At 33.7% G+C, this 14,264-nt stretch overlaps 1 protein-coding gene across 1 annotated transcript; it reads right to left on the minus strand.

Moving 5' to 3' along the window:
* Positions 1-7,570: 7,570 nt before the first annotated feature.
* On the minus strand, positions 7,571-13,117 carry LOC129952204 (23 kDa integral membrane protein-like). Its single transcript, XM_056064683.1, has 5 exons — positions 12,905-13,117; positions 10,993-11,184; positions 8,043-8,204; positions 7,782-7,973; positions 7,571-7,711 (listed from the first exon to the last, which is right to left on the minus strand). Exons 1-5 carry the CDS (start codon positions 12,962-12,964, stop codon positions 7,637-7,639), a joined length of 681 nt encoding a protein of 226 aa, XP_055920658.1. The 5' UTR covers positions 12,965-13,117; the 3' UTR covers positions 7,571-7,636.
* Positions 13,118-14,264: the final 1,147 nt, after the last annotated feature.

Genomic DNA, 14,264 nt, shown 5'->3' on the forward strand with positions numbered 1-14,264 from the left:
AGTGTTGACGTGTGAGCTCTGCACTATTCTTTCAAGCACGATGTTAAAAAAATCGCATGACAACGCATCACCTTGTCTAAAACCTTTTTTGACTTCGAAAGGTTCTGTTAAGTTGTTTCCAACCTTTATGGACCAGCGTGAATTCTCCATGGTCATCCTGCACAAACGGACGAGTTTGGCAGGGATGCCAAAACTAGACATGGCTCTATACAGCTCGTCCCTGTAGATGCTGTCACATGCGGCCTTGAAATCGATGAAAAGATGGTGGGTGTCGATTTGGTGTTCTTGGGTTTTTTCCAGGTTTACCGTAGTGTGAAAATTTGATCAACTGTTTACTTTCCTGGTCTAAAATCACACTGATAAGGACCTATCAGGTTGTTGACGATGGGCTTTAGACGTTCACATATTACGGCAGAGAAGATTTTATACGCGATGTTAAGTAGACTGATTCCTCTATAGTTGGTGCAGTTTAGAGGGTCTCCTTTTTTCAGGATCGGGCAAACAATACTGAGGTTCCATTCATCGGGCATGCTTTCTTCCGACCATATCTTACAGATAAGTTGGTGCATGCTCTTAACCAACTTATCTCCATTTGCTTTAAAGAGCTCGGCATTGAAGCCATCCGCTCCAGCGGCTTTATTAGACTTCAACTTAGATATGGCAATCTTTACTTCGTCTAAGTTGGGAGGACGGGATTGTTGGCTTTCGTCGTCTATATTGAATGGATCATCCGCCTGACAGCGGAATTCAGTTCTTCGTCGCCGTTATACAGTGTGCAAAAGTGGTCCTTCCATATCCTCAGCATTGACTGCGGTTCCACTATGATGTTTCCACTTTCGTCTTTGCAGCCTTCGGTTCTAGGTTTATGTACCTGTGAATTTCGTTTCACCTGTTCATAAAACTTTCGAACCTCATTCCTGCTTTTATACCTCTCAACATCTTTGACCGCACGCTTCTCATGCCCTCTCTTTTTCCTTCTGAGAAGTCGGCGTTCCTCTCGCCGAGCAGCTCTCGTCCTTTTATGCAGCGCCGCTTTGCGTGCCTGTTGTTTGGCTGCATTTGCCTGCCGACATTCCTCATCAAACCAGGGGTTCCTTGTTGGTGGCTGTTTGAAACCCACCACATCAGAGGCGGCTTCTCTGATTGCATCTTGGCAATGTTGCCACTGGTTTTCGATACATTGTGCTGGCGGCAGAGAACTTCGAGAGAGGTTACTTGTAACTCGGTCGGAAAAGGATTTGGCGATCTCTGGCAATTGTAGCCGTTCGACGTTGTACCTTCTCCCAGCACCTCCCTGTTTTGCCTTGGGTCTGAAAATCCGAAGTGCTACCTTGGCTACAACGAGGTAGTGGTCCGAGTCGATGTTAGCTCCTCGGAAATTTCGTACATCCATAATGCTGGAAGCGTGTCTGGCGTCGATCGCAATATGGTCAATCCGGTTGACGGTAGATTGATCTGGAGAAGTCCAAGTTCCTTTGTGGATGTTGAGGTGTGGAAACGCGTACTATGAGCCTGAATCCGTTGTCGGAAGTGTTGTCGTGCAGGCTGTTCTTCCCGATTATTCCACCAAAGATATCTTCCCTTCCTACCTTGGCATTAAAATCGCCAAGGACTATTTTAATACTATAGCTAGGGCACTGCTCATATGTTTTGTCTAGGAGCTTGAAGAACATATCTTTGGTGTTGTCGTCTTTCTATTCTGTGGAGACGTGCGCGCATATGTTGCCGAATTTAGCCTTGATGCGTATGGTCATGAGGCTCTCATTGATGCACCTATAGCTCAAGACTTCTTGCCTAAGTCTGGCTCCAATGACGAAGCCGCATCCAAATAAGCGCTGTTGGTTTTTGTGGTAGCAGTCACCATAGTAAACATCGCAGTTTTTCATCCTCTTTTTGCCCGGCCCATCCCATCGTATTTCCTGGATGGCGGTGACATCTGCTTTATAGCGGTCTAGGGCCTCCGCTAATTCTTCGGCCGCACGTGGTCTGTTAAGGGACCTAACATTCCACGTGCATATCCGAAGTTCGTTGTCCTTTATTCGTTTGCGTTGGTTGTCAACAGTAAATCCGTCCGTATCCGAGGCTTGTTGGTGCATCGCAACTATGAAGTTTTTACGTGGCCAGGAAGTCACCCTGACGGCACAACCCCCAACCTGGAGGGCCAGATCCTAAGTATAACTCTAAGAATGGGGAGCCGGATAAAACCGCTCCTTATTGGCCTGGGCTCCAAGTAAGTTGAAGAAGCCCTATAAGGTTCTTATATTTTTAAATAAAAAGTCCATCTTAAAGATCAATTTTAGTAACCGGAAAATAATTGTCAACTGCCGAAAATATTCGCAGCTTGCGTCGTAATTTTGATTTATTGGTCGGAAATTTTGAAGTTTTTTCAAATTACCTGAAATAATTTTTGTATCAGAGATTTGGATTCATTCTGATCAAATAGAAAATTATAACATATGTGGTTACAATTTTCACGCAAGTACTAATGTTACTTATTCTGGTGGTGGAGTAGGAGTTTTTGTGCGCTTCGTGTATGAATATGAAATTAAAGTTTTCAATCTAAAATGTGCAGGTATTATCGAAGTGTGTTGTAACATATATGATGAATTATTTACATTTGTTTGCTTTTATAGATTACACGCTTAATCTCCCCTCCATTTTATAAATTAAATGTATAATTTCTTTAGTCTTAAACGATCGAAGAATCTTATTATTCCAGATGATTTAAACATAAATGCTTTAGTAAGTAATTCTGTTTCTGATCTTTATGAAGTTCTCTAGCCGAAAATGGACTTACATCTTTCGTGAACGAAGTGACTAGGGCTTGTTCTGGTACGTGCCTTGACCATGTTTTTCGTCGTTTTGATAAGATTCCCTGCAACTTTATTGCTGGTATTAATCTTGAACTTAATATAACTGACCACTGTATGATATGAATTTTTTTGAAAGTGTTAGATGTGAAAACAATGAACGTTGTACGAAACCCCCCTTTACCAGAGTCAACTATCAACTTTTAAATAGTAGATTACTTTATGAAAATTGGAATAACGTTATATTTTAAAGTGACGTATCCATTGCCTATGATCTATTTCTTAAAATTTTTAAAGAACTCATACGTTTATCAACTTGTACTTAAATGCAGAACAAATAGAAACCTCAAACCATGGGTAAAATCATAACTGAACCAAAAAATTTTTGAAAAATCCTATCAATTTAAGTTTGAAAACCAGGTATAATAGGCTGTGTAAAAAAGTAAAGGAAGAAATAAGAACAACAAAACATTCGTTTTATCAATCTAAAATCCATACGGCAAAGGGCAACATAAAAAGGAATGGGAAGTCATTAACAATATTTTGGGTAGGAATATGTCGATTAGCGACAATCCAATTGTACTAAAAAATGGTTTAGTTAGTGATGTAGCGGATGAATTAAGTTTCTTTTTTGCGTCTGTTGGGCATAGTTCTTTTTCTGAAAGTGTATAGCCTTCATTTGACTGTTGCTATGAGATTGATCCTCAAGAAACCAGTTCAACCAGTTTCTTTTTTAAGCCAATTACAGGACTTGAAATACTTAAAATAATAAACTCGTTAAATAATTCCAATTCTCATGGCAAAGATGAAATATCTAAAATAATACTTCAAAAGGTTGGGCCAAATTTGGTAGATATATTGACACACATTTTTAACTTAAGCGTATACTTTGGAAAGTTTTCTGATGAAATAAAAAAAGGTATGATAGTTCCATTATTCAAAAAAGAAATAAACAAAGAAAGGAAATTATAGACCAATAACTTTGTTGTCTTCAATATCGAAATTGTTTGAGAAAGTAATTAAAACAATAATTCTGTCTTACCTTAAAAAAATAAACTTTTTGAGTCCATTTCAATTTGGAATCAGGGCTGGGCTTTCTACTGAGGAGGCTCTTCTAGAATTTTGCATTCTTCAAAAAGGACATAACTAGAGCCTTTGACATGATGAACCATAACATACTCTTGGATAAACTGTATAAAATTGTTTTTCTTGGATTCATCTGAAAATGGCTGGAGTCTTATCTAAAAATTAGATCACACAATGTAAAAGTTGGGTGCAGTGTATGTTCCTCTAAAAATAGTCTTTTGGAAGTCCCACAGGGATACGTGCTGGGCCCAATTTTATTTTTGGTTTATATTAATTCCCTTTTTTCACTTCCTTTTTGAGGTAAAGTCAGAGCCTTTTACGATTACCTTGGTATACTGTATACTGTAGCAAAAGTCCTTTGAATCTAATTTCAGACATTAACTATGATGTTCACTTGATAAGATTTTGGTTTGCTAAACATGAGTTAATTGTGAGCAGCAAAACAAAGCTAATGTTTTTCAGCCTAAGAGGTAGTATCTGTCCGGACATACCAATAATTTTTCAATCTCACGATTGCCTCAATCATTAGTTACTTTATGGTGAATGTAATGGTCACCATACTCAATCATACTATCCCAATGTTCGTTGCAGTGGTAGCTGTATTGAAATTGAAAAACCTTAACTGGAACAAACGTCCCAGTTAAGGTTTCTACAACCCGAAAAATCATTGCTCTTCAAATTTGTTTAAATGGTTTATTTTGGCATTTTTCATTCCAAGTTGCAATATGGAATACCCTGTTGGGGTGGCGCATACGTCAACAAACTACAACTCACCGTTATTCAAAAATCACCTATACGTAACGTTTGTAAAACCCATCGTTTAACACCATCAATGGAACTTTTTAAGTCTTTAAAAATTCTTTCCGTTAGACATTTTATATATTTTTTTAAGTTTTAATTTTTTTTTTTAAAGAGCTGGATATTTAAATAGGCCGATTTTCAACATACGAAGTCTTGGAAGTAATTCCACCTTTATTGTAAATATTTTCGTACTACAAGCTCCAGAAACTCCTATTCCATCGCTTCCTACAAACTTTTTAATACGCTTCTTATAGAAGTTCGTCACATATATGTGAAAACCAAAATTGCTATTAAGACAACAAGTGGCCTAACAGAAGAATCGAATGTCACAAAGGGTGTTCTACAGGGTGATCCATCAAGTGCCCTCCTATTTAACTTATATATAAATGATTTGGAAGAATTCTTAAGAATCGAGGGCCTTACAGGAATAGACATTTCGGAAACAACAAATGCTATCCTGATAGCATATGCCGACGATATTGCTGTCTTCGCTCAGTCTGAGCTTCATTTAAGAAAAACTCTGAAATCATTTGAAAAATATTTTACAGCCAAAGATATGACATTAAATACTGAAAAATCGAAGATAGTAAACTTTGCAAAAAGAAAAATATCATCATGCCCGGAAAGATTTGCATATAAAGAAGACTCAATTGAAGTTGTAGATAGCTTTGAATATCTGGGAATAACCTTGAGTCGAACTGGATCTTGGAATGAAACCATGAATGTCTTCAATACCAAGGCAAGAGCAGCAGCAGCAGTAACCGAAAAAGCTATGAGGAGCCCTTACATGGAGAACTGGGAAGGAAGAATCAAAGTTTATAATTTAACAATTAAATCGACTTTACTATACTGTGCGGAGATATGGGGTCTGGAAGCTGGAGACAAAATTGAAGTTATTCAAACTTCAGTTTTAAAGAAGTTGCTTGGTCTAGCTAAAAACACACAAAGCAATGTGGTTCGCTTAGAAACTGGTACACTTTCATTAGATTACGAGATAGCGAAAAGAGCTTTGCATTTCTGGGAAAAACTGTTGAATGCCTCTGATGAGCGCCTAATTAAAAAGTGTTACAACGAAATCTTGAGAACCCATAACAACTCCCAACGACCAAACTGGGCAACAAAATTTAAGGCCGCTTTAATGAGTAATTTTATGGATATATGGGAACAGCAAAACTTATTAAATGTTCGTCAATACTTTGTAAGCATCCTTGAAGACAAGAAGAGAAGCATTATAAATGAAGATTTCAGGAAGGCATCTAACTCAACTTTTTGCTGCTATTATGCTCCTTATTTAGCGAACATACAAGAACCAGAATATAAACCGGCTCCGTACCTGAATTCATCCTGCAAACCATACGTGCATAAAGTCTTAGCGCAAATTAGGTGCGCAAACAGATATGCCCACAGAATAGTTTTCTCATCTTATTGATGATGTTCAATCGTACTTGCTTCGACCAGTTAATAATATAGAGGAACTTGTATTATATTTAAAAGAGGACTTTTGTTACATGATGTTTTATATATGGGTTATAGGTTAATCCCAAAAAGGTAGTACAAATTTCTGGTAATTTGTAAATAATGTGTTCAACACTACGTCATCTTCAGTTCCTCTGATACTCCTTTTGTAAGCTCGATTGATAAATTCAATTTTACTTGCAGCACAGTTTGCTGTTAACTCGATGCTGCCAATGAGTAAGATGAGTCCCTTTGCGTAAGCTTTTCCGTCTGTCCTATTCTCCAGCATTTGTCCAGCCAAAAAAAAATGATACTTCTTCCTCCTCTAACTTTCGTCCAATTGCACTTACGTCCCCTCTCTGCAAGGTCTTGGAAACGCTAAACAATTCTCAGCTTAAGAAATATCTTTAAGAACGAAAGCTTTTTAATGACCGACAGTATGATTTTCGTAGCAATAGGGCCACCATTGACCTCATATTTTATTTTTACCGAACAGTGGAACAAATTTTTACATTGTTTTAAAAACATTCGATAGACTTTGGCATCAAGTCCTCTTATCGAAAATGTGTGCTTTCGACATTGCTGAATCTCTTTTTTGTTAGGTTAGATATTACCATTAAGGCCGGTCAATTCGAGTAGTATTGGACGGTTTCAATTCTGATATCCACAAAATAAACGCTGGTGTGCTCAAGGGCTCTGTTTAATCTCAAACACTCTTTCTTATTTTTATGAATTATCTTTTTTCTGAAACTTCTAACCCACTTAAGTGTTTCGCTGATGACATTACCTATCCTTGTTCTTCGGAACGGCAGCTTATGATAAGCTCATTTAATTCTGAAACCGTATAAAACTGAAACTTACTGTCGCTAAAGCGTTATCCTCCCTCAGAGTCTTTGGGATAGAATTGATAAGAGCGCTCTAAAAATGATAGGAGATCGTTCTCTTACCGAGACATTTGCTTCTCTTGAACATTGAAGTAGACAATTTACACAGGATTTGAATTTTGTGTTGTGCCTCACAAAATTAGTTAATCGCTTTTTTTTAATTTCCATGTTGCGGTGAAAAAAGTTTTCAGGATTATGAAGGCAGAATTATTCCTGATACGTGCTTCCAAAGTAGAAGACCAATTGAATACGCAGAACAAGGATGCCGAAATGTTGTTAAATCATATATCATATGCAATTTGAAGACTTTTCTTGAAGCAATATCTGCAATACAGGTAAATAAAATTTAAACTGTTGAATGATGAATTCTATATTTTTGTGTTATTGGGTTGCTATCTGGCAGCTAATGGAGGACCAGGTGACTTTCTTAGACTTAAATAAAAGAATAAGACAAATAACATAATAATATTTCATACGTACGTGTTTACTTTCTGTCTGATTGTAGATACATGCATAATAAATATAAGAACAATTTATGATATACAACTTACTTTATTTGATAATTTATTTAAATCTTATAATTCTAAAAATAGTAAAATATTAATACGTTCTTTTGTCCCTTTGGCTCACTTTAATACTCGATGAAAGGAACCATCCAAGAATGAGTGCAATAAGCTAAAAAAAGTAGGTAAAAATAATCGTTGTTTTATATTTAATAAGTACATAAAAGGAGCATTATATTTACCTCAACAGCTGCCACAGCCATACCAGCATATTTGATTAGATTCGTATTTGATCCCCAAAAATCTACAAATTTTAATCTGCAACCCTTTAATGCTGCTGCCTGTAGGGGATCACACACAGCAGTCAGTGATCCACAGCACGAGTTTGGAATAATTGTATAGTCAGTGGGTCCATTTTTGCCACAACATTTGTACTACACAAAATAACATAAATATTTTAATAGACATATATTAATATTATATTGAATATTTAATTAACTTACACCCATTTGAAGAGCATCCATGTAGCCTGGTTGATTGTCATGAATATCCCATGCCTTATCTACAACTGTGGCTATACTGTCCAAGATTTTATTCATATAAAGCCACGTATAAACAATCAATGCAATTTGTAAAATTACAAGAATCAGCATACAAATGCAGTACTGTTAATAAAAGAAAAGTATATAAATTAAATACTTCCAAAATAAATTATAATATTCTAATACAGATTTGATTTATGTATCTATTCAAAAATAATTTTTTCCCATCAAACTGTTTTCAATTTAATTCTAAGAATATCTACGTACATGTAACATTAAAAGTTCAATTCTTTACCCATCTACATTTATGAAATGTTAAGCTCATGAAATATTGAACTCCCCTTACGACAATACCTATACGAAAAAGGTGCTGTGTTGTCTCACACCGATAACTCCCATTACTGCACTCAAGAAATTGCTACTGACATTCTATGGAGTTTAGTCAAAACAGCATAAGTGCAAAATCTTAGTTTTGAGAAAAACGAGTTTAAAAGTTAAATTTGTTTTTCTAAATGCCGTATGTGGTTTTGACCAATCGTATTGTTCATTTTATTTTAAATTGCTGGAGATAATTTCCTGTATTGAAATAAATTTTGTAATTTTTTAACAAACAAATTTATTTCACAGCAATAAACATAATAGCAAAAACAACAACAAAGTAATTACAAACCTTGAATAAAGTTAAAAAAAAATATAAAACAGGAATTGTTACGTAAATTATAGTGTTTTTGTTGATACAACTAATTTTCTTCATCAGATCATAATCTTTGTCTTCTACCGTCTCATTTGGCTTCAATTTTTTATAGAAAATCGTTGGAATTGGTGGTAAAAATGAAATTATGTAATTATTTTTCTTCAGATATCGGTGGAATTTGTTCGACGAATTTGTTCCTCTTCGTTTGAAACTTACACGACGAAAATCCGTTTCTTCATTTAATGTTGTCTTCAAAAACATTATTCCTGGATCTGATTTCAAATATCTTATCCATTTCATTATTTGGAAACCAAACATATTTCCGTCTTCGTCTTTTTTGCGGACAACAGACCCAGCTTTGGCTGTCAATAAAATTGAAAAATTCCAAACTTCTTTCGGCTTCAATTCATGAACCAAGAATTTTTGCTTTTTCCCACATGATTTCACAAGCTGAAACCAATCATAAGGATAGTATATTTTGGAGTTAGCATATTTCTTTTTTTTTCGATGATAGCGTGATGAATATCGTATTCCATATGCGTGTGACAGGGAACTAAAAATTTATGCTCAGCTATCTCTACTCCAATCGTGGATGTTTGCATGGACAGTAGAAACATTACAACAACTATTGTGTTTTTATTTTGCCCTCCACATGTATCTGAATAAAACTTAACTGATATGATTGTTGCTGGAAGATTTTTAAGGCACGAAGCTATTTCATTTGCCCCTCTTCCTGCAATTCCTTCATTCCATATATAATTTTTCGATGTTCCACCTTATAGGTCATGTATGGTAAGATAAAATGTCCAAAGCTGCCTTTTATAAAAGGCAACTGACGTACACAAGCTTGGTGTTGGAAGGCTTTGTTGCAAATCGAAGACAAAACAAGCCTTTGTTCGTTCTTCTTGAGCCTCAATCTTGTCTTTTTTTTTCGTTTCATATGCCATATCTGACTCCTCATGATGGCTTTCCACCAACATCATTGTATATATATTTTCTAGAAAATATATATACAATGGCAACATTTTAAGATGGTCTAATTCATCACTCTTTTCTTTCAATGTAACTTAAATTTGTTTGGTTTTAACAATATAAGTGAAGTTATGCCGTTTTGACCAGACACTATAGACATATTCTAATAATATTATTATTTTAAATCCTATTTAATCAATTTAAATTTTAGTTGTTTTCTGCCACGATTTAATTTTTTTTTACTATCAACATTGATTTATTTAAAATCATACAAGTATATTTTTTATTTTTACCAACTGTTTGAGTACGTCAGTGTTTCTTCTCTTGTTTTAATCAAAAAGCTCTAGCTGTCAAGTTTTAATCCAAAGTTTTTTTCAATAAAATCGTTATGTATTTCCAAATCTATTAAATTCAATTTAAATACTAACTTTCGAAAAATCTTAATAATTTCTAAGAATTCAACTGTCTAACAAAAATCTGAAACAAGCGCTAAACCATTCATGCCTAAAAGGTTTTCAAGAGAAAAAGGCTAAACAGTTTGAAGAAGTATCGAATTAGAAGGTTTTCTCAAAACTTCATAATCAAATAAGAGATATTTTGAGTCTTAACTAAACCTTAAAAAAAACGTATTTGGTTGTTTTTAGCATTTTTAAAGGGACATGTTTTAAAAACGTGATGCGATACAAGAAAATAAGAAGGCGAGATTTAAATTAAGCACATCTTAACCATTTAAAAAAGTATTGTTTTGCTTGTGGGACAGACAAAATAAATACGTAATTTCGTCAAATCACACTGAATGTGATAAGTAAGCCGCGCAAAGAACCAAATATGAATTTTGACAATTCTTACAATAGTCAATGAAGATAATTCTAAAAACGTTACTCATACACCGGATTCTGTAATTGGAATCTATTATTCTAATTATAGCAAGTTCAAAAATATGAGGGACAGAATTTGCATTTCAGTATACATTTGTCAAAAATTGTTTCGAAATTTGTTTTACTTTCACGCTTAATTTGTTTTCTAAAAAATATAATTTCTAAGTTTACTTCCTAAATTAAATAAGATATAATTCATGTTCTAAAAAGTAAAGGGAAATTTTAAGTGATTACAGGTGCTAACTATAAGTTAAATCTGAAACGAAGAATATGAAAAACCGCTAAAATCGATGCATGTTTTTACAAACACTTATACTTAATATGCGATGCTTAAAGTAGAGTTTTATATTTTTTAAATTGTTCTTACGCTATTGACGAGACATCTATTATCCTTTATCGCTCCACAACATCCAAGGAATGAAACGACAAATATGATACAACCGAGAATCAAAATGCATATCGGAAGTGTATTTATTGAATCGGCTTCAGCAAAATCCAAGAAGTCTTTCAAACTTGATATTGCAAGAGATCCGAACACAATAAGAAGGATACCGCATATCTGAAAAGAGAAATAACTATTAAAAACCAATACAAGAAAAATAATCGAAATCTTTTGTTTTTTCAGTGCAGTGACGAGGAGAAGGTCCTATTTTTAAAAGTGGACTTAATTCAGTTAATGACTCTTAAAAAAAAAAACTTGGTAAGACTTTTGATGTGGATTGATTTTGAAATAATTTAACTTTTCTTTGAACATGTCACAATACTTGCATTGGAACACAATCCGAAGAGCTGAAATAATAAAAATGTATCTTAACTTCATAAATAAAAAAATATCTTAATTAAAGGTCTTTCGCTAGATTTTGATAATCAAGTCAGTTTTCTTCTTGTCTGAAACTGACCTTAACGCACAATTTCCAAAAAAGATGTCATTCTCAAGGAAGACTTATTCATTGGGCAAAACTACACATTTTAAATGATGCACTTAGAGTAGGCGATACTTAAATTAATTTAATTGGAATCGATTGGCAAATTTTTGCCCGTAGCAAAATGCGAGACGAGTTCAATCTGAAGCTGAAAAATCTAGTAGTAGCATTATTGGCGAAATATCACTGAAGTCTGGTACCTCATGTCAGTACCTTGTTAATACGATAAAACATATATGAATGTAAATATAAAATTGACATCTTCCATTAAAATTTACTGTTTTTTTAAGTTTAAAGCAATTCTTCCTGTGTGTTTTTCTAGTCTATTAAGAGGCCTTCAGACATCTAAATCAAATTTTTGGAAATCGTAAAACTCGAAACGCAATTTAAAATCTAGTATTGATGTAAGACTGGTTTCAAAGAAGTCCAATTAAATGACTGGTAGCAAAATATTGTAAGTTAAAGAAGCTATTTTTGAGTATAGCTTTAGTATAATGTAACATGATTAAATCTTTGAAAATATGCAAAATTAGCTTTTTAACTTAGTCGCTAACAAAAATAGCTTGAATATTTTCCTAAATTCTTAAAATATTTGTGTTAATTCGTATTATTTACCAAACATTAACGCATATCTTATTGAGTTTCCTAGAAACTAATTTTATAAAAAAAACTTGATTTAAAGAGGTTTTAAAGTATATAACGATTTTCAATTATTATTAATAAAAGTTATTTAGATTTGAATCAAAAGTAGTGCTAGAATAATAAATTGTATTGACATTTTAGTTCAATTTCTGAAATACTTAAAACTCCAACTTTTAAATTAGTACTGCCTTTCTCAATAATTTGGGCGTAAGTTTTTTTTCCAATTTTTTGCCATAGCTGTGGGTAATGAATAATTTAATTCCTTTTTTGTTAGTATATTAATGAATTAAATTTAAAGGTTCACAGCAAAGCCAATTCTTATTGTACGCTTTTAAAATATTTAATTTTACTTAGAACAAACTTTGGGAGCTCACATTTTTAATATTCTATTTAATATTATTTTTGTGGGTAAGAAATCATCATATCTCAAAGAGAAATCTTCAAATATCTCAAAACACGAACAAACGACTAATTCCACTTTTAATTAAGACGACCTCATTATTATTTCAAATATGCTCAACGCCACTGTTAGAATCTCAATTATTTTTAAATATAAAGATTTATTTTGCAGTTTAATTTTTAAGTTGTTTCTAGTCTCACTCACAAAAAAAAAACAATCACTAACACTTAATCCAAAATTTGTATTGTATTCAAAGTAATCAGTTCAATTAAAATTTTAAATTTCTTAAATTTTGACCGAAAATGTTAACTCACCAAAAATACTAAATTACTGACAAACAAAATGTATTTAATAATATGAGCAAGGCAGTTCATTTTAAATCGAGTTTTTTTATTTTTCCGGCTAAAAAAAGTTCGTTCGTACTTTTCGCAGTTAGTGATAAAACTGTCCTTCAGTTCGACGTACACTGTTCATTTTAAGTTTTAAAACAATTTCAATAAATATTGCAAATATACTCGTCTCGTATTATGATCTTTATCGAAGAGGCATGATACCTGATAAGTACTTACGTACTTACACCACCATTCAACAGCAGGGTTATTTTTTGAGGGATTGGCTAAGAAGTTCTAGATAAGCTTACAATTTTGATAACAGTATCTAGTATCTACCAAATGAATATTCGTTGAAAAAACATTATCTATTGACAATGATATGAATCATGCAGGAAATATTAAAGCCACTTACATACATTGATGTGATAAGGAAAAACAAAACGGTTCTTTTTTTATAGTAATTGCAGCATGAAGGTCTGACTTAATTACTCACAGGTAAATACTTTCGGAAATGATCTTCAATACTTTTTTCTTTCAATTCTATCAAGTTCACTTTGAATTTGGTCATCACATGACATGAATGTGTAAACTGTTAACTTTTGGGAAGCTGAAGGTGGGAATGAACAAATTTTCTGTGTTTTGAATTATAATATAATTATTATGTATAAGTAGTTAATGAAAATATAAACAAGGTGAATCATTGATTGAAATATTCGTATAAGTGGGTACACACAAATAAAATATTGGTAGATACTTGCTTGTAACAAGTGCTTATCTGATTAACAGTTATACTTAAGACACATAATATAATGACCTGTCCATAACTTTGCCTAGTCAAGAAGCGCAACTTTGAGCCACAACGAAGTGCTTACTTTATCTCTCCGTGATGGTGGCCGTTAGTTACTTAGGTATCCCTATATAAATAACTAATCAAACATTGTAAGCACGGAGCTCCTCGCTTTTTTTGGGATAGGTTATCGATGTAAGCATTCTTTGCAACTGGATTGGTTGAAAAGGTAGAGATTTCCCGGTATCTTAGAAGTATTGTCTGTACTGAAAGTGGAACTGGGCAAGATATTGCTCGCCGTATCGGAAAATACAGGGCTGCGTTTGGGATGTTGTCTCTCAGCTTGAAGACAAAACTACGTCGAATCAGTAATGATAGATACATAGATAGATTTTTATTGACTTGCAATTATTTGTACGATTCCATTAACAATCTTTAAAGCATGGTTTTGCCGTCTGCCTTATTGGCAAAGTTTTAAAGTTTTGTAATCAATTAAGTTGCAGTTGTGTTAACTAAAAATTGTCATCTCTATAATTCTGCTTCTATAAATAAGTG

Source organism: Eupeodes corollae, chromosome 3 (assembly GCF_945859685.1).
Source record: "Eupeodes corollae chromosome 3, idEupCoro1.1, whole genome shotgun sequence".
NCBI classification, from domain to species: Eukaryota; Metazoa; Arthropoda; class Insecta; order Diptera; family Syrphidae; genus Eupeodes; species Eupeodes corollae.

Excerpts from the sequence above, each read along its gene's own strand:
- LOC129952204 (XM_056064683.1), bottom strand. The coding sequence starts at position 12,964 with ATGAACTGCCTTGCTCATATTATTAAATACATTTTGTTTGTCAGTAAT. Across the intron at positions 11,185-12,904 it reads TCAGTAATTTAGTATTTTTG|ATATGCGGTATCCTTCTTAT; the intron begins GTGAGTTAACAT and ends TTCTCTTTTCAG. Across the intron at positions 7,712-7,781 it reads TGGCTGTGGCAGCTGTTGAG|CTTATTGCACTCATTCTTGG; the intron begins GTAAATATAATG and ends TACTTTTTTTAG.